General features: G+C 44.1%; 2 protein-coding genes across 3 annotated transcripts; both read left to right on the top strand.

Annotated features, from left to right (window-relative positions):
- Positions 1–534: 534 nt before the first annotated feature.
- prrc2a (proline-rich coiled-coil 2A) lies at positions 535–18,417 on the top strand. Of its 2 annotated transcripts, XM_080485027.1 has the most exons (17): positions 535–660; positions 6,344–6,495; positions 7,440–7,617; positions 7,730–7,826; positions 7,913–7,994; positions 8,081–8,224; positions 8,314–8,555; positions 8,649–8,737; positions 8,915–9,054; positions 9,642–9,744; positions 9,842–10,004; positions 11,644–11,736; positions 11,961–12,510; positions 12,631–12,917; positions 13,053–13,350; positions 13,503–13,725; positions 13,931–18,417. In XM_080485027.1, the coding sequence occupies exons 2-17, from the start codon at positions 6,381–6,383 to the stop codon at positions 17,049–17,051; spliced, it is 5,925 nt and encodes a 1,974-aa protein (XP_080341153.1). In that variant the 5' UTR covers positions 535–660; positions 6,344–6,380; the 3' UTR covers positions 17,052–18,417. The 2 variants fall into 2 exon arrangements, with proteins under 2 accessions (XP_080341153.1, XP_080341154.1); XM_080485028.1 differs by lacking the exon at positions 11,644–11,736.
- Positions 18,418–20,482: 2,065 nt separating this feature from the next.
- Positions 20,483–27,023, top strand: csnk2b (casein kinase 2, beta polypeptide). The gene is made up of 7 exons (XM_080484197.1): positions 20,483–20,616; positions 21,643–21,724; positions 23,025–23,127; positions 23,654–23,769; positions 24,316–24,391; positions 24,789–24,978; positions 26,694–27,023. The coding sequence occupies exons 2-7, from the start codon at positions 21,653–21,655 to the stop codon at positions 26,782–26,784; spliced, it is 648 nt and encodes a 215-aa protein (XP_080340323.1). The 5' UTR covers positions 20,483–20,616; positions 21,643–21,652; the 3' UTR covers positions 26,785–27,023.
- The last annotated feature ends 595 nt before the right edge of the window (positions 27,024–27,618 follow it).

Here is a 27,618-nt window from a genome sequence, read left to right on the forward strand (position 1 = left end):
TGGATATAAAGCAGTGAAATTATTTAATTGAATGAAAGTACATGTGTGCTCCACGACTGCGATTTGCGATAATGGATGAGGAGACGTTGTAAATTTTCTCAACTATATTTAAATCTACATTCTTGAAAAAAAAAGGTATTTTCATTCGGATTTTCTCCCTATAATGTGCCTGTAAATAATAATCTTGACGGGTCTATATATTTAGGGAAATACAAGCGTGTAATGTCACACACAGTGTGTGTATTTGTTATGAATAAACTACTTCAAAACCGTTTTTTTTTTTATTTGTTTTATTCCCTATCCATTAGTCGCCGGTTTTGTGCTTCAGTAAAATCCCAAACGGCTCCCATCTCACGACATTTCCCAGCAGCCGCTGACGGCTCTTCAGGACACGGTTCGAGTCCCAGTATCGACTGTTTTATTTTTTCCCCCCTCCCCTTTTTCCTTATTTTTGGAAAGAAAAAAAAAAGAAACGGGAGTGCACGTAAGTCGAATCCCTTGTTAATCTCCCGGGTTGTGTGTGTGTGTGTGAGTGAGACTATGCGGGATAACGCCGCGGAGCCCCGCGTTTAGCCCCGCTGGCTCGTGCAGAAAGCTCGGCGGCAGCTCAGCCAACCTCATTCAGCGATTCAACCTCGAGACAAGTCGGGACAAGACCAGGTCAGTGCCTGCAAAATACACCGGGATTCTACTTAAAACGCAGGCCAGTCGCGTGATTCCGAGCTGAAACGGTCACGGTTCCGTCCGGACACGGAACACGGCTCGTTCGAAAGGGTTTTTTCTGTGTTTTCTGCGGTGGACAAGTCGTTATTTTCTGAGAGGAAAAGCGTCTCGATTGTTGTTGCTAGCTAACGGTCGCGGGTTCCCTAGCTTCTTAGCTTAGCGTGGCTCCGATCAGCTCGTATTGGTCACATTTATGCGATTTCTGTGGCTTTGTTTGCTTCTCCGCGAAGCAGCATGTAGACTTGGCGCTTGATATTCGCTGAAATGTTAGATATCGAGCGTAACCAGAGTGAAAACACCGTGAGGCTAAACGATTAGCGTTAGCCACAACGGTGTCATGATTGCTAAATGCACCGAAGTCGGCCTCACATTAGCAGCTTCCGCGGATGAGAAGAAATTTAAGGAGGATGTCGTTTTTACATCACAGATTGTTTTACTATAGCATCTATTTATTGGAATAAGTTGCTTGTAACATACTTTATCCAATCCAAACCCACTTTTCAAGGTCTGGAAATCCTTTGGAAAGATGCTCATAGAGACACCTGAGTGGTGTTTTGGCACGTAGCCCACGTAGACTTCCTGGGTGTTTTTCCAGAGGGGTTCATTCTCATTTACATACAGTCTCTGGTTCAATTCACTGGGATTTTATATATATATATATTATCTCCCCCAGATGTCGGGAATGCTTTTGCAGTCATGTTACTGATATGTTTTTGATTAACGCTATCAGAGTTAAAGAATCATCAATAAACCAGTCGTTCAAAATACTCTAAAAATGGTTTTTAGTCTATTTTGAAAACATTTTCCAATGAATCTTTCAACTTTTCTCAATTTGTTGGGTTAAAATAATTAGGACTCTTCAGAGAAGGGGAGGGGTAGAATTAGATAAGTTTTACTTCCTCCTATCCCTCTTCAGACAAGTTTAATTAGACATGTGTTAGTGTGTATGTACATAGGTGTGTGTATACTTGGATATAGATGATTACCTTCACCAATTAAAGTTGGCCGAGAAAGTTATTTTTTCGTCTGCATGTATTTATTTATTTATTGGTATGTGTGTATTTTACCAACTTTTTACAAAAACCACTCACCCAAATGGCATAAAACTTTCAGGGATAATTTGTCATCATTTAAGGACCAACTGCTTAGATGTTTGAGACGTTAACAGCTAAGAAAAATGCTGAATAAATCCTCTAAAACTGTGAAACTGCAAAAAAAAAAAAAAAAAAGTCCCATTCATCTCCTTTCATCTTATCACCATCAACTTCCTTTGAAAGTTTCTAGATGTAACACTAATACATCTTATAGAAAGCCTTTCCTTAACATGGTAGCTGAGCCGTTTCCATAGTGACCAGTTTCACACAGTGATGTAGGGACCTGATCTCCCTAGTTCACATCGATATGAGCTAACGGTTGTCATGCCTGCGATGATAACTCAGTTTTGCAAACAAATGTGGTGTTGGCAAAAGTCTGTGCTCTACCGAGTTCCAGTTCTAGTATATTTCTGTGTTTGTGTATTTCCATTAAACATTATTGATACAGAATATTTACAATGGGTTTATATATGTATATATAGATGTGTTTTTCTAAGTATTGTGGACGCTGTGGCTCGGTCGGCATCGTGGTTGTCTTTCAATGGTTGCAGGTTCGATTACACACACGTTGGAGAGTCCTCGATCATGACACTGAACCCAAATTGCTCCCAGTGGATGGAGCGCCTTGCATGGCCGCAGGCTCCATTGATGTGCTTGTGTGTGAATGTGATGAACAGTGTAAAGCACTTTAGGGACTGCCCAATTGGTGGAGAAGCATTATAGAAGTCAAATCTGTTTTCCATGTATGTCTATGCGTGAGTGTGTAAATTTGCATTTATATATAGATTAATTCAAATTACTATAAATTCATTTGTTTTTCTTTCTGACATGTCTGGGAGGAATTGATGTAAACCCGATATGGTGCTGAGTTAAGTGGATGTATATGAACATCTTTAACATTTATAATCATGAGTTGTATCTGTGTTGTTTCTGGACCCTCTCTGGTACATTCAGCCAGACTAACAGATGTAGTAACATGATAGTTTTTTGGTCTTATGTTCCTATTCTGCATGTTTACTGTTGATTTCATGCTGAATGTGGGTTTCACGCAGTAGAAGAGGCGGATTGTGGTGTGGTTAGAGGGGTGAACCCCGGTGATCTGAGGCCATGACTGCACAGCCACTTTCGCCTCATCCCCGTCCCCTTAACTTCCCGAGCTACCAACTGGAAGCTAACTTCAGCGTCAAACGTAGTAGTTGCTTAAAATCGCCGCTTCGTGCTGCCGCTGCGTTTCACCTCACTTATATCTACTTTTCACGTTGCCTGTTTCTTTCAGAAATAGCTGCGAGTGTGTTTTTCGCTGAAATGCTCGGTGGGTTTGTGTGAATATAGTAAGTACAAGGCCCGTATCCACCGCCATTTTGTTTTGTTCTCCTAATAAAAGCCACTTTTTCTGCCTCGCCTGCTCCCCCTGACAGTTGGACACAAACAGCCCGGTTTGTCCAAGCTGCGCTGCGGCGGCGAGTCTTACCCGGGCAGAGTAAAAGAGCGACACGGTGACGGTAGAGCCGGTTGTTGGAAAGGCATTATGAAACATGAACGCAGTCCCCCTCCCAACGAGAACACCGAGGCCCTGTTAGCATGCTAACGCCTTTTAGCAGCATACTGAATATTTTAACGCCTCCGCTCCACTAATTCGCGATCTAGACGATCCAGACCCCCGACTGTGGTGGTGAATGTCGTAACCATCGATGTATTTTCCTCTCGGATCAGTTCGATCAGTACACATGGTTAGCATTTAGCCTGACAGGGCCCTTTGTGGTGAACGTTGCTGCAGTTGTGGAGCTGCTGGCTCCAGTTAATCCCCGGACAACATGTAGCTGACCAGCCATCCCACGACCTAATTTCCTAATCTCATCTGGGCACCGAGGCTCGGTGCAGTGCCGCTGCTCTTCAGGGCTTCTGTCGTTGTAACTAATGGTGCAGAGGAGTGAATGAGTCCACACGTTGTGCCCTTTAAGGGCTTTAATGGCACAGTGTTAGCAGCACATTGGCCTTTTTCATGAAAAGATTTTAAGGAGACTATTGTCTGGGTGTGAACCACACAGATCTGTCACGGGGTTGTTACTTCGTGTGTCAGGGTGGTTGTGCTGATGCCCATGTGTGCTTGTTTCTCTGTTAACACATTGTTCTCTCCTTTTGTAGATGGATAACACCATGCAGTCCTCTTTTGGTGTATAGAGTAGATTTCTTTTTGTGCTTGACCAATTCTCAGTGTAGTTTTAGTGTTGTATTATCTTTGTAGTCCAATTTTGGCATGTTTCGGTGATCAGTGATTCTTTCTCATTTTTACATTTGATATCTACAGGCTGTGAGTTGGTTCTTTGTGTGTCCATTAAATAATCTGTCAGTTGTATTTCTGCCCTGTTTTGGTCCCTGCTGGAATTTGTTATATTGAACAAACATAGTAAACACGGCTGTTGTTTATTCCATCAGTACACCCGTTAATGAATCAAACATTTAACAGGGACTCTGGGTTTATACTCGGTACATAACCTGTAGTTAACTTTGTTGTGTTATTTTGATAGGCCAAACACAGACTTGACTTTGAAGTGAGAATAATTCTGTGAAATAACACTACATCTTGCCTTGCTGTTATTTGTATTAACTACAAAGCACTATTATGCCAAAACAAAACACATATATAAGTAAATCTGTAGTTCAAGTCTCTATTGTTGTTAAAGCTCCCTTCATATAAATTGTGCTGGTATTGTTATTCTTCTATCCTATAAAAACTTGTTTCAGTGCAGATCATGTACTTAGTACAATGTGCAGTGAAATGATAATTTGTTGTGTGTGTGACTTGTGAAAAAATGAACATTGCATAAATCTTAAATTGCATCTCAAAAGTCTACATTGAAGCTGCTGAACCTGCTGGAGTAATTATGCTGCAGAACAATGAAACAAAGAACTCCAAGTCTTTCTTTGGCTCTGAAATTGCTCAGATCATAAACCATTTGGATTGGCTCACCTTTTTATAGAACTTAACTTAATTTGAGGCAAGTGAACTCACTGGCTTATCTTACTTGTAGTCAAACTATCAAAATAATCATCTGTTGGTGGTAATTGTGTTTATTGGGGTGTTGATGGGGCAGTTTAAACTGACTGATGTAGCCAATTCATGCTGAATTGGACAGATGTCAGCACCATGTGTTTTACTGATTTGCAGTATAACGAGTTCAAGCTAAAGGCCCGACAGTTGCTATGGAGCCCAACTTTGTCTCAAGGCAAGGATGAATATCATTTATACCGTGTTACCATAGAAACCACGGTTGGGCTTTTTCCTTTGTACAATGTTTCCTGAGATGAGCACCGCACTCACATTGAATTGCTTTCATACATCATGAAAGCCATACATTATGTGGATGATTCTGAGTATTAAATTGCTTGCTAGGTTCGCAATGATATTTCAAGAAAGTTAAGAGCTACTTAAAAGATGGTGTAATACTGGAGCTCAATCAATGGCTGTGATGGTAAAAAAAACACCACAATGAGTTTTGATTGCATATTGTTGGACTGTGTGATTTGGGCAGTGCAGCAGCGGAAACCTTTTAAACAATGCGGGTATAATGATGAGCATAAGATTCCCAGGATAGGTCTCATTTACTGGGAATATTTTTTTATTTCTGCAAATCTCTTCACTTTGGTTGCATTTATTCTGCACTATTGTTGTAGAACAAACATTCACTTTTTGCACTCTTTTTTGTACTCTAAAATGTACTCTGCTATATGCTGTGCATGCAATAAAATAATAAATATCTGGTCTAACCTCTTAGCTTCTTCTCTGCTCAGTCCATATTGTTCACTGACCGGTTGAGTGTATAGTGATTTTCAATATAATTGGGCTGGAAGTGGAGTCCTGTCCTATGATGAGCAAAATATGTTCACTTACCAGCCTAATATCAGGTGAAATCAGCTCAACACTTGATGTGCAAAATGTAATTATGAAGTTCTTAAACAGGAGATTTAATTGACACTTGACACACTGATATATATATATAGTGATGTATGTCTTTTTTTTTCTGGGGTAAAAATGTAAAAGAATAATTTAAAGACTGTGAAGTATGTTTCCTATTGGTTTAAATGGAGGAATATCAGTTTTGTGAGGAAAAAGAACAAAGGCTTTACGTCTCATAAAACTGTGCTCAGCACTTTTCCTCTCTTGCTGACACAAGAGTTGGTGCAAAGAGAAAAAACAAGGATAAAACACAGCATCTTCTCAACTTTAATCAATAAATTCTGCTTCTAGGGTCCCCCCACCCCTCACCGGTGTTGACCTATGTAATGTATGATTTGAGATATTGGTTATATTGCGTTGAATGTCTTTGTTTTGTTGTATATTCGTCCTTTGGGTAAAAGATGTTCTTAAGTTGCAGGTTACTGGACAATTTCTTAATGATACCAGATGCAGTGCAGATGAATCAATGCTGCAGTCAGTGGTCCTGTTGTGTTGTGCTCTGACAATAGACGGTTTCACTCTCTGAGTAAACCTGGTGTCAAATGTCTCCCTTTCTCTTTCTCCCCAGTCTCAGGGCTCACCATACTCAATGAGCGGACAGCGCAATGTCAGAGCGCTCTGGGCAAACTGCAAAGGGGAAGGAAGGCAAATCCAAGTATGCGTCTCTCAACCTGTTTGATACATACAAAGGAAAGAGCCTTGAAACACAAAAGCCTGTTGGTGAGTATTATTGTTTCATGTACACCGTCATAACGTGTGTTCTGTGTCAGGCATGTTTTCAGAACACTCTGTATAACTTGTTCAGATCCTTAAAAGTTGTCAGGAAAGATATACGGCAATACGTGTAATTAATCAGATGTGACCCAGAGGAATGAATCTGCTTGGTCACTGCTTTATTCATCCATTTGTTTAGTGTTTAAAATTGCTGTGCTGTGCCATCTTCTTCCACCAAGTGCTGCGGTTACCATGCATTAGACTGCCATCTCCCTAAAAGCTCTGCTGCCAATTTCCAATACAGGAAATCCCTGTCTGATAATGGTAATATTTCTCAGGGATGCACATATTATTATTGACAGGTCTTTACACCTGTCGCTAGGAAAATAAAAGCCTTTCCAGTTAGGCAGCTTCACAAGTATGAGTTGATGAAAACAGGGGCTGGGGGCTGAATGGCTCCTGGTGCTTGACGTGTCAGCTGAGCCTGACCTGAGACAGAGGCTTACTTGTGGACGCGGTTTGACTTTTCTGTGCCGAGTCCCCAGTTTATGTTTTATTCAGAAGCTCCCCACTACATCTAAGCAGCTGTCCCCATTGCCAAACTCCAAATTTCCCCTCCTGCATAGTTAAGCTATGCACTGCTGTGGTTTCCCTATGCTTCAAGGAAACAAGCTAGTGGTTTATATTTTGTAAATATCAATATCTTGATATTTCCCCATGAACTGTGTTGGCTCACTCAAGGCTCTTGATGATGCCAAGAAGTGTTGTTTTTATATTCATATTCACCAGACAAAACTATTAAGTTGGTATCCTCGCTGCATCCCAATTGCTCATGCAACGCAGCACAAACTGTCTTTTCATCGGACTGTTTTACACCCAGTAGATTTTGCTGGTGTCAGGTGTCGGTGGTATATCTGTGCTAATGACCTCCTTTCTCTTCCCCATATCAGTTCCCCCCCGCCATGGCCTGCAGTCTCTTGGTAAAGTTGCCTCCGCACGGCGTATGCCACCCCCTGCCAACCTGCCCAGTCTGAAGGCAGAGAACAAAGGCAACGATCCCAACGTCTCGCTCATTCCCAAAGACGGCACAGGATGGGCAAGCAAACCGGAACAAGCAGACCCAAAGAGGTTTGAAGCCTAAATCCAACTTTTTTGTTTCTTTTTTCAAAGATACACTTAAATTGTTACTCTGGGGTTTGGCCCAGTCTGACATGTTAATGGATTTCTTTGCTCTTCTCAGTACCGATGCATCGTCGGCACCGCAGCCGGAATCGCAGCAGCCTGTGGCTTCTCAGATACCTGCACCGACCCGCCCGAGAACCCCGCCAGCTTCAGAGGTATTAATAAAATTTAGTTAAGTTAATAAAGGCTTCACAGAGCTCTTGTTGACACGTGTTATTGTTTGTTTGTGTTGTCTCTTCAGACTCTGGCCCCAGCTTCAACCCAGGCCGTAGGGGCAAGGTCCTGGGCACAGGCCAGTGTTACACATGGAATACAAGGGGATGGTAAAGCCTTTTCATATTCTTATACCTGTCCTTGAATGTGATTACAACCATTATTGAGCCACTCCCCTGGTTTCCCTTTTACGCAGGTGGAAAGGGATCAAACCTACCGTCGCCATTCTCTCGCGAGGAATTTCCCACCCTGCAGGCGGCTGGCGACCAGGACAAAGCTGGCAGAGAACAGGGCACTGCAGATCAGTGGTATGGGCCCGGACCAAGCCTCCGCCCCCAGAGTGAGTGACGCCCTCTAAACCTTCAATGACAACTCAATCAGTTGAGGTGTACTAACCCTTTGTTCTCCTGATGTGGTTACTTTATTCAGACGTCACAAGTTGGCGGGACGGTGGGGGCCGAGCTCTGGCACCCACCCTGGGCGGGGAGGGGGCAGCAGAGGGTGGCGCTGGTGGAGCTCTGGTAATGGATGGGGCAGCGGGGGTCCCTCCTCCAAACTCCCAGGCTCATGGGCCACCTAGGAACCCTCCTGCAGGGAGCCCTGTCTTGCCTCTTCCCCAGCCTCCTGTGGGGCCTGGGTTTCCCCAATATCGAGGGATCATGCCTCCATTCGTAAGTTTTCTTTTGTTATTCACTCTTTTTTTTTTTTTCTTCTCTCAACTGTAAAAGGAGTTGTTATCTAAACTGTAAAATTTTCCACCCTAGATGTATCCTCCCTACCTGCCCTTCCCAGCCCCTTATGGCCCTCAGGGGCCTTTCAGGTACCCGCCACCTGGGGAAGGGCCAGTTCCAAGGTACAGATCCATGTAGATTCAAGCATGATATTATTGAACTCGCTCCTCTTGTACAACAGTGTGACTATTATGTTCCTCTTTTTGAGCCATGTTTTTTTTTAATGTGCATAGTTTTTTTCTATAATTTCTTCTTTTTTTTTTAAACTTCCTTACAAATAACCGTGTCCATTTTCCCAGATTCTCTCGAGGTCCTGACAGGCCACAGGGCGGCCCACGTGATGCTGGTGGAGAAGTGGTGAAGCGACCTTCTATCCTGAAGCAGGATGACCTGAAGGAGCTCGATGAGCTGGATCACGATGGAGACGAGGGCTGGGCAGGTAACTCAAAAATCACATGAAGACATTTGTTTGAGTTCACATTAAGTAGTAATGAAAAGTAACTAATAGGGCACGTGATTTTACCACCCAAACTGTTTTTGTAAGTTTCTTTTCTGGTAAATCCTGCAACCTTACTCAGACGTCATGTTTGTTTTGATTTTTACTCGAACCAGAGCAGCCTGTGTCTACAGTGTGACTAGGGCGATTTTATTTAGCCTAAGTTATGAAATAATTTGAAAAACATTCTATTCCTCTCAGTTTTTTCTTTTTTTGATCACTTGAAAAAATTACTTAGCCTTGAGTTCAATTTAATCAGCATTGTGGATTTATTATAGTGACGTCAATAGTATTGAAGTAAGTTGCACTCAAATATAAGATTATGAAAATTATATTCGAATTGACCTTGATTACAGAGATTTAACAACAGTCGATGACTAATCACTTATAGAAAAAAATCTATCATTTATGTTGTGGCCTATAGAGAAAAGTACATTTGCATTTGTGTATTCGATGTTAAAGAGTGCTGAATTCATGTCCTGTAAACCTATAGTTATGAAGTGTTCTGCAATGTAATTATTCCTAAACAGGGGCTCATGAGGAGATTGATTATTCTGCCAAGTTGAAGTTCAGCGATGATGAAGGAGATGAAGAGGGAGAAGAAGAGGGAACCGAGACCACAGATGACTCCCAGTATGTGAAAGAGCTCATTCAGTGTGTAATAGCCTAAAATATATTGCTATTTTTGGCCGAAAATCTCACTAGCTGTTTTGTGGGATTGTGATTCCAGTGAGCAACAGAGGTCTCAAGATGCACCTACATCAACCTCTGTCTCTCGAGCCACGGACAGCGGTGGAGACAGCCGCCGGACCCCTCCTGCCAATGCTGACAATGGCCCCCAGGAGGGGGGAGGCAGTGGCTGGGCTGGGCAGGGACCACCACCCAACTTCCAGGTAGAGTGCTGTTCGCCAGCAGAGATTCTCTGTGACGTTTGTACTAAGGTCCTGTTTACATGACAACGTTTTCAAGTGAAAACGGCAAACTTTTGTTGTGATTTTGGCTCATCATTTACACCACAACAGTATTCAAAGTCGCTGACGGAAGCTTCCAGAGTTTCGAGAGGCTTTTTCTCTTTGTCCGTGTAATCAGGGGAACCTCAACTTTTCTGAAGCCCTGGGTAGTGGTACCAAACATGCACACTACGGTTGTAGTGAATGGTTCTGCACAGGTATTGTCAACAGTGCTTTTTTCCTAACTTCAACATCGTCTGGGTCATATGTGGTGACACATTCCCTTCATACAGATACTGATTGGACATATACAGTGTTAACATTCATTTTGGAGTGGCGGACCACATCAGAGTCTTGCACTGGGTCGGGTACTCGTGAACAGGTGCACCGATAATGGGGTGGGGTTCGTGTGGTGAAAGAGACTGAACACAAGGCAGCGTTTTGGCTGCTCAAGCCATTTTATGTACAGCAGATCCTTTTCGGTGCACAATTTTAGGCAGTGAGCTGTCCAGTTGTCATTTGGACGGTCAAATTTTTTTTTTTTAAATAGCCGAAAGAACAGTGGGCGGTTTATTCAAAGCCGTCTAAAATATGTGTTTAGTAGAACCTTGGATGAGGGGACCCAATAAAAGCAGACACCCTGCGGACTGAGCAGACAAATCGTAGTGCATGGAGAGGTTGTAACTGTTACACACCTTAATGTCGAGAGGAAACCGGACTCTATGTGGCCCCTGAAGTAAAATTTTCTTTAGTATTTATTTTGTATACATTGTGTGTGTCTGTGTATAGTATAAATCTTTATATTGGTTCAGTTATGCGATTTTAATTATGTATCTTTCTTCCATAACATTTGGTGTTTGGTTCCTTCAATATCAACTGGTTCTACAATTTATCACATGTCACAAAGTAATATTTAGTAGTCCAGAATGCATTATAAAGCCCCCCCCACCGCAACCTATGTTTATTGCTCAATTTACTTTCATTTTTGATATTTACTTGATTTTATTTTATGATTGTATAGTAATAACAACAAAAAATATTTGACCAGCACTGCTTGCCGCCCAAATGCCTCAAGTACTAAATTAAACAGTTCCAGTTAAATATCTCAATATGAGTGCCCCAATCCACCCCTGGAGAGCCTGCCCCAACTGCTGAAAAATTCCTCGAGAAAACACTGCTATATGATGAAGAAAAGAAAAGTGTTATAAAGCATTTGAATGTTTGCATTATACTGTTATGTGTGCATGGAAGTTAGTAGTTATACAAAAACACAAGCACCCATTAGTGGTGGGACATGCATACTACAGTATTTCCACTGTTTCTGGTGTCTTAGTTTGTACAGTCATCGTTTTCAAAATGTTATCATTTAAACACTAAACTTTTCTGAAAAAAAGAAATGATGGCGTTTTTACTTGAAGGTTGTCTTGTGAACGTGTACTAAAACTTAAAAAAAAAAAAAAAAAAAAAAAAAAGTCCAAATTTGCAACAGAGGGTAACATTTGCATACTGTTATGCCAAGAGTGTGTCTGTCAGTGTAGATTATTGTGGTCGACCATGGCTAACTGTGTCTGCCTGTATACAGGGGCGCAGGCCTGGATTGGGTGGTCACCGGGAGCAGCCCTCCCCCCCACCTGGGCCTCACCTCGGACAAGGTCCCTACTCCTTTTACCGACAGGTAGACATCCAGATAGGGCCTCATAGAAAACTCATTGCTACCATTACTCCATCCGCCACCACCAGGTCCTACAGCGCAGCCATCTTTAGTTTTGTGTTTGCCTTTCTCCTCTTGCGTTTAATTGCAGGTGTTTCTTTCATTCTTCAAGCCTTATTCGCCATAATGGTGTCCCTAAGCTGTTTAAAGGCATGTAATTAATCCACATTTATGTTCTAACTGTTCAGGACCGGCCCCATAACCAAGGAGCCCCCCTTGGCCCAGGGAAATCTTCCCCTGTCCAGCATCCAGCGGCAGCAGCAGGAGGCCCTACACCTCCCACTCAGCCAGGACTACTGGTCCACGGGGCCCAGGGAGACGATGAGGATGAAACATGGCGTCAGCGCAGGAAGCAGTCTTCTTCTGAGATCTCTGCAGCTGTCGAACGAGCCCGTCGCCGCCGTGAAGAGGAAGAACGTCGAATGGAAGAGGAGAGGCGAGCAGCCTGCGCTGAGAAGCTGAAGAGGCTTGATGAGAAGCAGCAACAGCAGCAGCAAGGCAGCAACACAGTCGGGGGTAGCAGCAGTAAAACTCCCAGCCTTGATGGAAACTCTACAGCTGTTACAGCAGGCAGCCCCAGTCCATCTGTGTCAGCTTCGTCCCCAAATATCAGCCAGCCCTCCTCCCCCTGTGTTGACCCAGAGGAGCCGCCAGTGTTGGCTGTTCAGCCGGTGTCTGGTCCTGCAGTGGGTGAACGACAGCGAGCCAGCAGCAACAGCAGCTATGACTCCAGTGCTGGTTAGTTGTGCTCTGTGCCACGGTCACAAACATTTATCCAGCATCAAATTAAAATTTTACCTTTTCATTAAACGTGCTGATTCAACACTGAAATGTTTGTTTTATTTGGTTTTGGTTCAGAGGCCCAGCAGTGTCCACAGCCTGCTGTTTCACAGCCACAGCCACTGCCACAGCCACTGCCACAGCCACAGCAGCCCGCTCACGAAGTACCTTTACAAGGAGAGAGCAAAGAAGAGACCATGGGCAGTGCCCACATCCGAGGTAGTAGTGGAGGTGAGAGAGGAGTCGACCCGGTAAAGATCGAGAATGTCGGAGGGGGAGCAGGTCGTCCAGCCGGAGGTCCTCCTGGTCAGGGATACTCTAAGTACCAGAAGTCACTTCCTCCTCGATTTCAGCGGCAACAACAGGTTAGGACTTGTACATGTGTGTGCAATCATATTTCACTCTTACTTGAATTGATGTTTTCTGCAATAGTTTTGCTCTTTGTATGCCACTACTACTATTTCAATACATTGGATGTTTTTTGACGCTTTTCTTTGAAGGAGCAACTCCTGAAGCAGCAGCAGCAGTGGCAGCAGCAGCAGCACAGCCAGGCTTCACAAAGCCAGCTGTCCCCCCAGCCCCAGGCACCTCAGGGTCCCTCACCAGTTTCAACACCACAGCCAGGGCCAGGACCTAAGCAAGGCGGACCACTGTATCAGCCTGGCAACATGGTGAGACCTCCACCCCTGCCAATGAATTTTGACCCTCGCTGGATGATGATGCCGTACATGGACCCCCGCATGATGCAGGGTCGCCCTCCTCCAATGGACTACTATTCAGCTGGCATGCATCCATCAGGTGAGTCCGTGGGATTGATTAAAGCATTAGACAATGATACATCACCTGCCGTTATAGTTTATGCTAATTAAATGTTGGATTCCAGTCAACAGCATCTATGATCTGTTAATATCTGATTAGACTTTTTGATCGCAAGCCTTTCACTGTCACAGGTTTGATGGGACGTGAGCGATCTGATTCAGGGGGTTCTGGTTCAGACCCCTTTGACAGGCAACAGCAGCATCCAGGGCATCCTCATCGTGGGACCCCCCCTATGGATCCCAAGCTGGCCTGGGGGCCGGAAGGGTTTCCTGGCAGTGGGGAGAACCGTGGGCTAACATCCCCTCTGAGACAGAAGCAGGCGATGGAGGATGACGATGTGGCCAAAGGGCCCAGGTAGATACACTTAAGTCAGAAAATGCTTTCCAAATGTTTAGCTCTACATTCTGCCTTCTCTTCTTTCCTGTTTCTTTTCTGTAAGCTACATTATCTATTAATACACTACCTCTCTCCATCCCTATGAAATTCATTTGCTGTATAATTTAGAACCGTCTTGGCTCTTTCATTGTCTAACTGATTAACTTTAAATTTTCTTTGTTAGGAGTGACACTCCTCCACATCGCATGCGAGAAGCTGGATTAGGACCCATCCAGCAGCCTAGTTCCACATCTGGGACATCCAATCAAACCCCTCCTCCTGTTGGAAGTCAAGTTGGCACCCAAGGTAGCAGCCACCACCCTCATCACTACATAAGTGGACGTGGCAACTACAGCAACTTCCCTGACCAGGGTGGAAGGATGCCTCCACACCAACACCAGCAGAGGGCGGGTGACAGGGGAAACAAGCCTCATGGCTTCACCCACCAAGACGAAGGGCCACCGCGAGGGTCTCAGCAAGGCCAGATATGGGGAGCCCCACATCCACATTATGACCGTAATGGTCGTGCAGACCTCCCTCCTGTTGAGAACAACTCTCATCACCACCACCACCACCCTCAGCAACCTCACTTCTCTCATCACACACACAAGGCTGAGAGCAACCGGGACAGGGTTGCTGAGGCCCCCACAAAGAAAACTGACTCTACTCCCCCTCTTCCTTCCCTCTCCTCATCCTGCTCTTCTTCCTCCTCCTCTTCTTCTGCTAGGGAGGATGGAAGTGTCAAAGTGGCCCTGCATCATCACCCACCACAGAGGGATAGTGAGGCAGGCATTGCCCATGGTCACAGTGAAAGAGGAAACAGCAGCAATTCTGGCAGTAGCAGCCATGGGAAGCAGGAGAAGACCGCCCCGGCCTATGCTCCCCATTCTTCCGTTACTACTAGCCCACCTTCATCTCAACACGGCAGTCATAATCAGCCACCACAACAGCAGCATCCCCATCCCAGATCAAACCAAAGAGGAGGGCGAGAACACAAGACGGAGACCCAGTGGGGCCCACGGCCTGGCAGCAACATTGGCGGAGGATCCTCTCATGGCAGGAGGGCCAACAATGCAGGAGGCGGGAACAACTCGCGCGGAGGAGAGGACTCCTCAAACACTCCGTCAGATCACAAGCCCTCTAACCAGACTGGAGGAGGGAACCCCAACAAGAGAGCCGGTCCAATTAAGAAACCAGTCTTGAAGGAATTGAAGAAAGAGGGAGTTGTTGATGGAGGAGACAAGACAAACCCCGGCTTTGGAAAAGATAAAGATCAAGATGGTAGCCAACCCACTTCCATGAAGCAAGAGGCCTCATCTGTTGCCCAGAATGCATCAGCCCCATCTAAAGATGAACAAGCCCAAACAGGCAAACCCAGAAATGGAGGGAAAGACCGATCTTCAGGTGGAGGTAGAGGACCCAAAGATGTGGATATTACAGGATCAGGATTCACAGGGTCCTCCTCGAGGAGGGACAGAGATCGGTCCTTTGAAAGAGGAGGCAGCGCCCTGCATCACCACGGGGTGCCCCCCAAAGGCAGCAGAGCCAGTCGAGGACGTGGGGGAGAGTTTTATGGGCGTGGTCGTGGTTATCGAGGTACCTACACAGCAAGCACAGGACCCGCTGGAGGCAGTCGAGGTAGAATGGGAGGCAGGAGTGGAAGAGACTACCGCTCATCAGTTGGTAGTGGCCATGTCCAGGAATCTAAAGTCGAGGGAGCTGGTGGCAGACATGGTCAGGATCGGTCTCAGCATAACCCTGCCAGGGCCAGAAATCGAAGTGAGACTCGCAGCGAGGGTTCCGAGTATGAAGAAATTCCCAAAAGGAGAAGGGAGAGGGGATCAGAAACTGGCAGTGAGAGTGCTGCGAGTGACCCCGGCCACTCGGACAAAGAGGAAGGCCAGAAGCCCAACACAAAAAATGGCTCCAGTAATGCCAACACCGCAGGCAGCGGAAACAACTCGTCTGTACCACCCAGAGGTTCCCAGGCCCGTGTCTTCACACCCAGAGGAGTGCCCTCAAGAAGGGGCAGAGGTGGTGGTGGAGGTGGTGGTGGGAATATTTACAGGGGTAGTGGCAATATGGGAGGAACTGCTGGGGGACACAGAGTTGGACCCAACTCAGCTTCGCATGGGGGTTCTTCCAGATCGTCAACTTCAAACCGTAAACAGCAAGGTCCGCCACCAACCTCTGGACCAAAAGACTTTGGAAGGGGAGGAAACGCAGGAGAAAAGAAGGACAAGGTAGCAGATGGAAATCCAACTCAGAATCAGGGCACCAACCCCCCTCAGCCATCTATACCTGCTACTACTCCTGTGACTCTGAGTTCCACTGAAAATGGAGGAGTAGTACCTCAACAAGCATCAACCAATCCTGTGTCAAACTCTGGAGGCCAGAATGCGCTCCCTCTTCCCAACAACCGTGGGTTCCCTCCTGCTGGGTTTGAGCGACCCCCAAGGCGTCGCCGTCATGGCCGTTCCCAGCATCAGCAGGACAAACCGCCCCGCTTCCGTAGACTGAAGGAGCGAGAGAACGCAGCTCGAATCAACGGCGGAGGAGGTGTCATTGGAGGAGGAAGATCTTCGTCTCCTGCCATGAATTCAGTCCAGGACAGTAACGGAGCCCCCCCCTCTGCTCCCATGACAGGAAATGCCCAAAATAATAACCACAACGCCACACTAACAACCAACAATAACAGCAGTGGTGGGCATCTCAGCAATTCAAACCACCACCATCATCACTACAACCAAGGAAACAGTGGTCCAACCCACACTCAGCACCCCCACAGCCACGGGGCAAAGTCTCCAGACTTCACCAACCAGAACTCTGACCAGGCCAACGAGGAGTGGGAGACCGCCTCCGAGAGCAGCGACTTCACAGAGTTCAAAGATCGGGAGGGAGGTGGAGGAGGAGGAGGAGGAGGCAGTGGAGGAGGAGGCGGCGGCAGTGGAGGAGGAGGCAGTGGTGGAGGAGGAGGAGGAGGAGGAGGAGGGAAGTCATATCCTTCTCAACACCACCACCACCACCACCAACACCACCACGTGGGAAGGGGAGGAGGGGGCGGTGGTGGAGGTATGGTTGATCGTGAGATGACCGGCAAAGAGCCCTCTGCTAACAAAAGAAGCTTCTCCAGTCAGCGTCCCGGGATGGAGCGACAGAACCGGCGGGTCAACGCTGGAGGGGGGGGAGGAGGCAGAGGCCCACGTGGTCCGCCAGGCGGTGGCGGCTCCGGTGGTCCTGGCAACGGAGGTGGCAACCGTGGGGAGAAAAGAGGCAACTGGCCCTCGCCTAAAAATAGGAAGTGATGGGATAGAAAACATTTCAGATGAACCCCACCCACATCACATCCCAGTCCCATTCAGTCATTCAGTCATGGCTTGTCTGCTGGCACCCTTAAGCCCATTAGTGCGTTGTACAGTATACAGAGATGGTTTTCACATTCACCGCCCCCGCCCTCTTCTATCCTCCTCTCTCATCCTCATATCTACCGTCCGTTATTGTGTATTTCTCCACTTGGTCCGTCTCGCTCTCCGTTTATTTCTATCTCACCCCTTCTCCACTCTTCCCCCAGCCATCCTTTCTTTTTATTAATCCCTGAAACTCCCCTGTGTTGGATATGAAAAGCATGTGGTTATGCAGTGGAGGTGCACGTCGTCACGTCAGAAGACATTCACGCAGAGCTTTCTACACATACTTGCATATACAAGCACAAATATGACACCTTCAGAAACGCGTGCAAAAGTGTGTGCAAACAAATTTAAAAAATGTGGGTTTAAATTGGCAGAAATGTTTGGACCGGGCTAACTTTTATATGTATGTACCTGTGTATATTTCTACCGCACCGTTGGCCTTGGGTGGTATTCAGCAGTGCAGTCCTGCATTACTTCCCTCACACAGGAAAAAAAGTGCGGCTTCATCTTTTAACAAGAACAATGTACCATCAAATGTTTTGTTTGTCTTGTTGGTTTTTTCCTGTTTTGTTTGGCCTTGTGTCAGTTGTGTTTCAGCCTCTGAGAAATATTAGGGGTGTGTGTGTGTGTGTGTGTTTTCTCCTACCAAGCAGGTCATTAAAAGTATCTTTTTACTGAAATCCCCAATTCCTTTTCTCGCTGGCTTTTTGGTCTCTGGCAGTTTGTCTGAATACTGTGATTAAACCCAGTGAAGTACTACTGCTCAGCACTCATTCACATTGATTAGTCTTTGATATCCATGTTTCTGCTGCTCGCTCTCATACACCGTGTGGAGTTTTGCCCCCGGCTTGTTGACCTGCTCTCTTCATTAGATATTCACGGCTCCTTTTCTCCTGGCCTCTCTGTAGCATCCTCCCTCCCTACCGGCCGAACATCTGCACACGGCAGAGACGGAAGCATCAGTAGTTTTTGGATGTTGGCAGGGGAATAATGAGCTTCATGAAAATGTAGTTCATGGTAGGCTAAAGAAGTTTCATGAAATACTTTAAGAATAATTGTTTTATTAAGCACTCCCTGTAGTATAACACACATCCATGCTTGCTGTTTTTTTCTTTTTCCTCTTCCTTGTGTTGATTTTGTTTTTTTTGTTGTTGTTGGGGTGTGAGTTTCATGTGATGCAACAGGACAGGTACTCTGTCTGGGCCCAGAGTACCACCTAACACCCCCCCCGCCCCCACCACCACCACCTCCACCTCCACCTCTCTGTGCTCCTGTGGAGACTCCTCACACCACGAAAGACTCCTTGTCTGAGGAAGTATTTTTTTTTTCAGAGCGCGTGTACTCGGGACGACTGTTTAAGCCCAGAAACAAATCAAAATCCAGGACTTTGCTGCAGTTCAACCACATGGTTTTTTCCAAGATTTTACTTGCGACAAATAAATGCTGACCTGGAGTGAGGAAATACTGGATTGATGTAGGATTTACTCGTGCGAGCATAGTTTGTGTTACACATAAAGAGACATTCAAACGACTGGAGACAACATCCAATTCTGTCATCTGCATTTATTCTGTCACTGCTGTAAGTTGGGGTTTGTTTGTTTACTGACAACAGTTTGAAGATCGTCTCTGGGATGTTGAGTAGGGCATTTGAAGATGTGTATGCGTGCGTGTATGTTTGTGTGTGTGTGTGTTTTTCTGGTGTCTAATATCGGGGAATGGGTGGGGACCAGAGGGTTAACATGGATGGCAAGCTATGTCTGCCTTGTTTGCCCACATGTTATTTAACCAATATTATTAAGACAATTCTACTGTTTCTTAAATACATCCGCATATATACATTCAGCTGTGTGTATATGTTCATCATCCAAATGAAGAATCCGCAGTGGAGCGCTCCACCACTTGTTTTGTATAATTTATGCGTGCATTCTTCAGCAGGCAAGTGAACTTGGGACATACTTTATTTTTCACTTTGATTTCTCTAAGCATGAACACGCCCATGGGTGCAGCTTGCTTTGCCTGTTACTGGTTTATAAATTGATAGCTGTACACTTAACACTGGCTCAAAGAGTCCCTCATCCCTCCTTAACTCTTAACGTTGGTGTGCGCATTATTGTATGTACCCATGTTGAAAAGAAAACAAAAGTAGTGTATTCCAGTTTAAAAAAAAAAAAAAAAAAAGTACTCAAAGATTGTATTATGTTTCCAGCATTACAGAGGTACCTGGAGTGGTTCAAACTGTTTTTTAGCATTTATGGTTTTATTAACCGTAATATACACACATGTATGTATATTGGTATGTATCTAAGTTTTGTCTACCCCAACTTACATTCCCACAAACAAATGTTGCCATTTTTAGTTCAAGGGAGCAATGTACAAGCAGAGAAGTGTCTTATTATAATAAAGTTATACAGAGAAGGCAAAGTTAAATAAACTACTTTTGATTTAATTGAACAAATGTGTTGCACGTTGTCTTTTTGAGTCTTGCTGAAATGGATCTGCTTTATCTTATTGTTTTATTTTGAGAGGAGGAACCAACTACTTCTAGCAAATATTGAGGTGCAAGGCACATTATTAAATACATGCTACAGCAAACCAAGTCAGGAATACTTCCTACTGGGAGAGTAGGATTTTTTTTCCTATTCAGAAGTGAGAGTTTTCCAACACATAACATTTCAAGTTATCAGCAAGAAGCATAACAATGAAAAGTACTTTCCAGTCCAGGTATTACTCTCTTTTTATTGAGTTTTCATGTAAATCAAAGAGCTGGGTGGTTTTGATACATATTTCTCCAGGTTTCAAACATCCTTATCAAGTTTCTGCAGCGGTTCAATGTTTCACTGATGTCAGAAACATACATGTTGCTCTTTTACTTGGTATTCAATAAGAAACTTGAACATTTCAGATTCGAAGTGTTTCTGTAGTGCTCGTCAGTACAGTACAATAACCAGCAGTCCATCACAGGAAAACCAGAGACAGACCATAATATATTGACATTCACAAAGGTGTCAAACACAAACATTTAAGAGAAAAATCTGTTTATTTCATGTTTTAGGTCAAATACAAACTTGCACTTGTTTGTGTTGACTGTAGTTTATTTTCTTTATATTAAAACACAAAAAAGGCAAAAGGAAAAGATTGGAATTCGTTGCCGAAGGAGTCAAAAAGCTCAGTTTTTATGTGAAGTCTCACATTGTAGGGGTTAAAACAGGATGCAGTACCAAGCGTGACCAGCAGCGGGGGGTACAGTGCAGGACTGACAGTGACCAGAAGATACACGCGTGCTGTACTGTGAGCCACCAGAGGGCGCAGTAGCGTGCGGGTGCACAAGAAACCGGAGGAGGAAGAAGAAGAAGGTAACCTACGGGGTGAACTGGGAGCTGGTGTCCATCTTATTTACAAACTGATAAATTATTCTTCTGATCTATAGGAGATTTCCAGGGAGGTGAAAGCTGAAATCACAGTAAGTCGGTGCAGCTGATCACGGTGAATGTCCGCAGCGGCTTGGGAAGCCGGGAGCTGAGCGGAGAGTTGATCTTTGTTTTGCGGCCTGTTTTCTGACGATGCGCCATATCGAGTTTCTGCTGTTAGCTAAAAGAGGCTATATCACCCGGTGTTTACTAAAACTGCTCTGCACGTTCAAGGCAGGACTTATTGTCAGTGATTTATCCTCAGTAATGGGTGTTTTTGACTTGGTCATACCTGAAACAATGTTCCTCAAAAACGAGTATTTGTGTTTAAACCTCCGGAAGATGACACAAGCTAGTTAGCTTAGCTTCCTTTAGCCATTAGCGGCGACTGTTATAATATACACAGCTAACATATTCTCATGAATATTTAATCTTCAGAATGGGCATATTTAGAAGAAAATACAAATTTCTTCTAACGTCAGTTGAAATAACGAAATGGGAATGATTGCAGTTCATTCTGTAGTGTGTTGAGGTACTTCTGCAGGAGAAACAGCTCAGAGAGCCAGAAACAGATAAAACACATCACATCTGATAAAAGTAGGATCAAGTTCATATAGAGAGGCGGAGCTCCTGTAAAATGTTCTGAATCGATTGTAGTATTATCCCCCTGTATGTTTTATCCCCTCTTAAATCTTTATTAGAAAATAAATGGCCATATACAACTATAAAGACAAACATAAGGAACTAATGTCACTTGGAAAACACCTTCTTGTTATAATGTTAGTTTACTTGTTTTAAATGTAATTGGTTGCTTCCCATTTTTTGCTTATTAAAGAAGCCAACCAGGTTCTTCCATGGTAATTCCCTCCCAATGCATGAGTTGGTGGTTGAATGGTGTTTCCCACATGTTGGACCAAACGTCATCTGTATTTCCTATTTCAAGCTTGTTTTTCCTTTTCGCTTCAATATATTCAGTAGTGCATTTGTCGTACGAATTAATTTATTTTGTATAATCGGTTGCATGTTTTGAGGCAGTTTTGAACTCTGGACATTGATTTGTTGTGTTGGTCCTTTCTCAGGTCTTCAGAGATGAGCAGTTCAGAAGAAGTGTCATGGATCTCCTGGTTCTGCGGACTGAGGGGGAATGAGTTTTTCTGTGAGGTGAGTCTCACTGAAAAAGACTTCTTCCTGATCACAATTACATTTAAATATATTCAGGAAAAGTACCCATGCCATACTCCTGCATCCAGTAAATTCAAAAAGGAATATGCTTCGAATACTTGTGTTGAAAACAGCCACCATTTTTGACCATTAAGGCCTTGTTCACACTGCAGGGAAATGCGACCCAATTCAGATCTTTTTTTTTCACTCAGAAATGACCCATATCCGTCCTGTTTTTTGGCCATGTGAAAGCGACATTCTGATTTTATCACACCAGACCCAGGCCTCGTTCTTAATTGGTACCAATTCAGATATTTTTCTACATGTGACTGCTTCATCATTGACGTGTCGCTGATGTCACTGATAAGCTCCAGAGGAAGCAGCTCTGCCAAAATGTTAAAGGCTGTGCTCTCTTTTTACCTTATTTTCCCTCTTCTTCCCTTCGTCATGTTGTCTAGATTTTGTCGGCTTGTATTTAACATCCATTTGAAAATAAATCTACACGGACTGACCAGCGTTGCCAGATATGGCTGGTATTCCCCAATTTAGGAGGCAAACTCTCGAGCCTTTTTACTTTGTTAATTCGTGCATTTTGTGTTTATGGTGTGATCATTATGACACGTATAATAATTTTCCGGTTTTAACATGATTTCTACACAGGCTGAGATTTGGGCTGGTTTTTATTGAGGCAAGTGGGTTTTACATTGTTTGGGCTGAAAACAGTGAGTCACATCTGGCAACCCGGGTGCTGACCGGCGCGGCGTGACTTCATGTTGTCTTCTGCGCTCTGGAGCCCGAAAACATCCGGTCCAATCACGTTCACGCGGCAGGTCGCATCTGAAATGGATCGCGCAAAATTGTAGAATTGAGCATTAAGACCTGTGGTGTGAACGTAGCCTAGGTGTCAGTTTGCTTTTCATGTCAAATCCTTCACATTGATTATTCCTGCCAGCAGTGTTTGTTTTATGACTTTAAATTTGTCTTTTAAAACCCCGTTACCACCTGTGTTGCACCTGTTTTCTTTAGTACATATTTGTGAAATAATTAGATCGGCCGTTCGGCTTGATTTCATGTGGGAGCTAGGACGGAGCTCCATGCACAAGATTGGAGTGGAGAATCTTGTTTAGTTTTTGAGCAGAAGGTCAAGAATGTGAGAAGTATGTGAAATGTGGTGTTTTATTGTCAACTCGCGACAATGCACAATACATCTCATGAGACATCGCAGTATGACGAATAAAATGTGTGTATGAAAACGCACACTGAAATGTTTGCTCCTCCTGTCCGGCTTCTCTGATTCCAGGTGGATGAAGACTACATCCAGGACAAGTTCAACCTGACGGGGCTCAATGAGCAGGTTCCCCACTACCGCCAGGCCCTCGACATGATCCTGGACCTTGAGCCAGGTCTGTATGTCACATTCACATGTCCACCTGCCAGGTTTTAATCAAGTTGTGTTGAAAACCAATTTTGTAACACTGAATGCTCTGCTGCTAACGTGTCATTTTAGATAAGCTTCCATCTTTTTAATAAATAAAAACTGTGGCAGCGTTTAACATCGGCTCTTGTTTTGTAGTCACGAGGTGGTTTCAGATGTGCTGCAGTTGTTGTTTTTTTCTACTAAAGATTTCAAAACGGCACGCAACTCTGCAGTTTATGTCTTGTCGTCATGTTAGAGTTCCACAGATCTGAAAAGCAAAAATAATTCCTCACACGATTGCACAGTTCTTCAGGAAAGTTTCATTCCGTTTGACTTTCTTTGATGTCACATCTTCAGAAATATTTTTTTTATTTTTTGTAAGTAAACTATCTGCCTTTGGATCCCGCAGTACTTCCTGAACCTCTGATCACCTTAGTCGTAGCATTTCTTTTAACTGTCAGAAAAAAGCTGAAACTGGTAGAAACTTCTTTATTTCTCATGTCGTCATTTAGATGAAGAGCTGGAGGATAATCCCAACCAGAGTGACCTGATCGAGCAGGCAGCCGAGATGCTGTACGGCCTCATCCACGCACGCTACATCCTCACTAACCGAGGCATCGCACAGATGGTCAGTGTCACAATTCAGGTTTATGGTGTTGATGGAAACCCTCTCCTGTGTGAATCTGCTTTCATAGTTCAGTTAGATTTCACCTTCTTCAGCCCGTATTATGCTTTACACCGGACAGCTCGGGTGTTTCCTAGTAAAGTAGTCAGTCTATTCCTCTCACAGCTCTCCTGCCTTACTGGCACCCGGAAGCTTCTGACTCCTCATCTCATAGCACATCATCCCTCTGAACGTCTTTTTAAGAACTTCCAGCTCCTGTAACTTCTTCTCATTCCCCCGCTATGATCGCCAAGTCACTGTTTTATTGTGCGCACCTCACACTTGATATTTTATTTAAGGAAGTTTTAAAGTTTGATTATTCCTGCTGGAGTTTGTGTTTATATTTTTCAGTGAGTTAGAAATCTATGCATACATGTTATAGTAATTTTTCTATCTGAAATATTTTACCAGATTAGATAGAATTAAAACAAATATAATAATAGTATCTGTTTAAAAATGACCATTTTTGACAACTGATTGTTTCTCAATCTTCCTTTTATATCTTCTCAGTTGGAGAAGTATCAGCAGGGAGATTTCGGCTATTGTCCACGAGTCTATTGTGAGAATCAGCCCATGCTTCCTATTGGTGAGTAGGACAGTGTGGTCAAAATGTACATTAACAAAAAACAGGTGGTCTATGCTTGTGGTGTTTTCACGTCTACCGTTGGACTGGTAAACAGCACACGGTGCTCGGAAGCTGTTGACGTGAGTCTGTATGTAAGATCTCTATTCCGGGTTTCAGTGCAGGCAAATGTTCATTTTGCACAAAGTTCATTGGGTGTTTTGTTGTTGCGTGACTTTGCAACGATGTAAAATATTATTTCCAAAGAGAAACACTGAAGCTTTATATCCTGGTTCTGCTGAAATCAACATGTAACTGGACGTGATAACATCAGTACAGGTGTAAAGCTTACACACTGACAGTGCTTGTACTGTCTCACTCTGTAATATTGTGGACATCGTGTGTTCCTCCTCTTCCACAGGCCTGTCAGACATCCCAGGAGAGGCCATGGTGAAGCTGTACTGCCCTAAATGTATGGATGTCTACACACCCAAGTCCTCCAGGCACCACCACACAGATGGAGCCTATTTTGGCACTGGTTTCCCTCACATGCTCTTCATGGTTCACCCGGAGTACCGGCCCAAGAGGCCCGCCAATCAGTTTGTCCCCAGGTCAGTGTGGAAGCGCTGGAGTCGGTGCATGTCGTTGAATTCCTGCCAAAAACAAATGTCAGTTCCTTTCCCTCTTCAGCCCACTCACATTTCCCTGGTGTCATGTCTGAATTACATTATTGGATCCGCTTTTTAAAACCCTATTATGTCCGTGCCGAAATCCTCGACTCTATATGGACACCAAGATCTATTCTTTCTGGTAGTTGTTCCATGTTTCAGAGGAATTGTTCTCACAGGGTCTGTGATGAATGAACGTAAAGCTCTCTGGAGAGTCTTTGTCAGTTCGTGAGGCCTGAGCAGGAGCTGTGGAGTTTTTAAGTTTGGTAATTCTGATTGATTGATTTGAAATGTTTATTTCGAATACGAAAACAATAAAAAAAAAGAAAAGAAAATTAACAACAAAGTTTTCCTCTCAATAATAAATAAATGAATAACAAAAATAAAATAAATCAAGAAAAAAACATCGTCAGAGAGTACTCGAAAAGGAGTGAGAAGAAGTAAAAACTTTTTTACTCTCACCCCTTGTCACAAATAAATAATATAATTACTTCCTTCCATCTCTTACACCCACACACCCACACACACACACACACACACACACACACACACACACACACACACACACACACACACACACACACACGTCCTGTGCAACACATAGAATATATATACATACACGTCCATTCATACATATCTACAGACATAAACACCTATACCCACAAACAAGCCCACAGTGCAAGGAAAGAAACGAACAATATAAATAACCAAAAGAAATGACCAGACATTTGCCCCTAAAAATAGCCTAGTGATTGGCCACACCTTCTTCATCCTCGTACCTTTTGAAAATTATATTATATAGCATTTTAAACTGTCTCATGTTTGGACATTGCTTCAATTCCATACTAAACCCGTTCAGTAGTCTCACCCCGCATACTGATAGACAAAACCGTTTTTTGGTCGTGCTAAATCTTGGTTGTTTAAAGTTACATTTTATCCTTAGATTGTAAGACTCTTCATAATTTTTGAACAATTGTTGTATATTCCCTGGTAATAGATTATTACTTATTATTAATTCTCACCCATGCACACAGCGTGCAGCAGCTGCAATGCAAGGTGCTTGACACTTTCCAGGTTTATTGCTTAGATCTATTTGATATGACCTGAAATATTCGCCCAACATAATTAATAGTCACAAGTAAGGAAACCACTTTTGAGAGTTCTGATCATCATAACTCTAAATCATAAACTAACCAGGCTGTTTCTCTTCTCCCGCCTTTTTCTCTTGTTTGTTTCTGTTTGGCAATACAACGCCGATTGTGCAACTACGCTACCTTGCAGAATATTAATGCTCCTTGCTCAGAGGCACACCATGTATTGAGATACTGCGCAGCCATAGTGAAAAGTGTTTAAAAACTAACTGTCTGCGTCCTGAAGGTTTCCGTGTAAGTGACAAAGAGTATGTTTATTTGCTGGACGTATTCTAATCTCCGATTTGCCGATTTAATGTCTGATGATGAGGGTGGAGTGACGGAAAGTAGTGAGAGTTTAAGATCGCACACCCCTGCTCTCCCTAAAAGTAAATACACAGCTAGTCATCGTGCAAACAGCATCATTAAAGCCAGTGTGCGTGTGTGTGTTTGTCCAGAGTGTCAATGGCATAATTATTTCTTCAAATAATCTCTGACGTTTGTGTGTTTTGTTTTTTTCTTTCCCAGGCTCTACGGGTTCAAGATCCACCCGATGGCCTACCAGCTGCAGCTGCAAGCCGCCTCAAGCTTCAAGAGCCCCGTCAAGGCCATCCGCTAGAGTGAGGAAGAGGACGATTCCTACAAAGAGAGAGAAGTGGAGAAAAGAAATATGATCAGAAGGAGAGGGGTCGTCTGCATTTTACAGAGCTTCTACAGACGCTCCCTCTCCCAACCTGAAGACTGTATTATTTTTGGTTTAGATTAGGGCAAAAGACGAGGTGTAAAGAGTTTGAGTGTGAGCAAGACGTATAAACGCACAGCCATGATCTTAACAACACACACACACACACACACACACACACACACACACACACACACACACACACACACACACACACACACACACACACACACACACACACACACACACACTTAGGTTTCCATGCACTTCTCAGACCAAACTAACCTGTGCCAAAAACAGAAAGCGAGTTGGAGCCGGCTCCCTGCTGCTGCAGGTCACTCACACCACGAGCACAGACCAGAGCTTTACAGCTGAGCGACTGACAGCAGGAATTTTATATCCACATCTGAAAGACAGATGACCGACAGATGACCGGCCGGAGCCCGTCATCATCCCCGGCTCTGTGTTTGGCACAGTTTGGTAAGGAGTGGTGGTAAAGCCCCCCCCCCCCCCCCCCCCCCTTCATGCACACTTAGGCTGGCACTCACAGAGACAGTTTGGATTCCGGCTGTTTTCTCTGTATTGCTCTTTTTGTGAAATTTTGGTTTGTCTGATGTTTTGAGAAGTCTGTTATATTTGCTCTAAGGTGCAGAGAAGCAGATTGTTTTACTTTCAACAAGCAGTTTCTTTCTTTCTTCTTTGTTTTTTTTAGGAAATTGAGTAGAAATAGGTCAGTTTATGACGACTGTTTGGATCGTCAAACAATTGTAA

The sequence above is a fragment of the Lipophrys pholis genome (assembly GCF_963383615.2).
Source record: "Lipophrys pholis genome assembly, chromosome: 17".
Taxonomy (NCBI): Eukaryota; Metazoa; Chordata; class Actinopteri; order Blenniiformes; family Blenniidae; genus Lipophrys; species Lipophrys pholis.

Coding starts and splice junctions, on each gene's coding strand:
- csnk2b (XM_080484197.1), top strand. CDS start 21,653: ATGAGCAGTTCAGAAGAAGTGTCATGGATCTCCTGGTTCTGCGGACTG. Junction 21,725..23,024: donor GGAATGAGTTTTTCTGTGAG/GTGAGTCTCACT, acceptor CTCTGATTCCAG/GTGGATGAAGACTACATCCA. Junction 23,770..24,315: donor ACCGAGGCATCGCACAGATG/GTCAGTGTCACA, acceptor ATATCTTCTCAG/TTGGAGAAGTATCAGCAGGG.
- prrc2a (XM_080485027.1), top strand. CDS start 6,381: ATGTCAGAGCGCTCTGGGCAAACTGCAAAGGGGAAGGAAGGCAAATCC. Junction 8,556..8,648: donor GAGGGATCATGCCTCCATTC/GTAAGTTTTCTT, acceptor TTTCCACCCTAG/ATGTATCCTCCCTACCTGCC. Junction 13,726..13,930: donor GATGTGGCCAAAGGGCCCAG/GTAGATACACTT, acceptor TTTCTTTGTTAG/GAGTGACACTCCTCCACATC.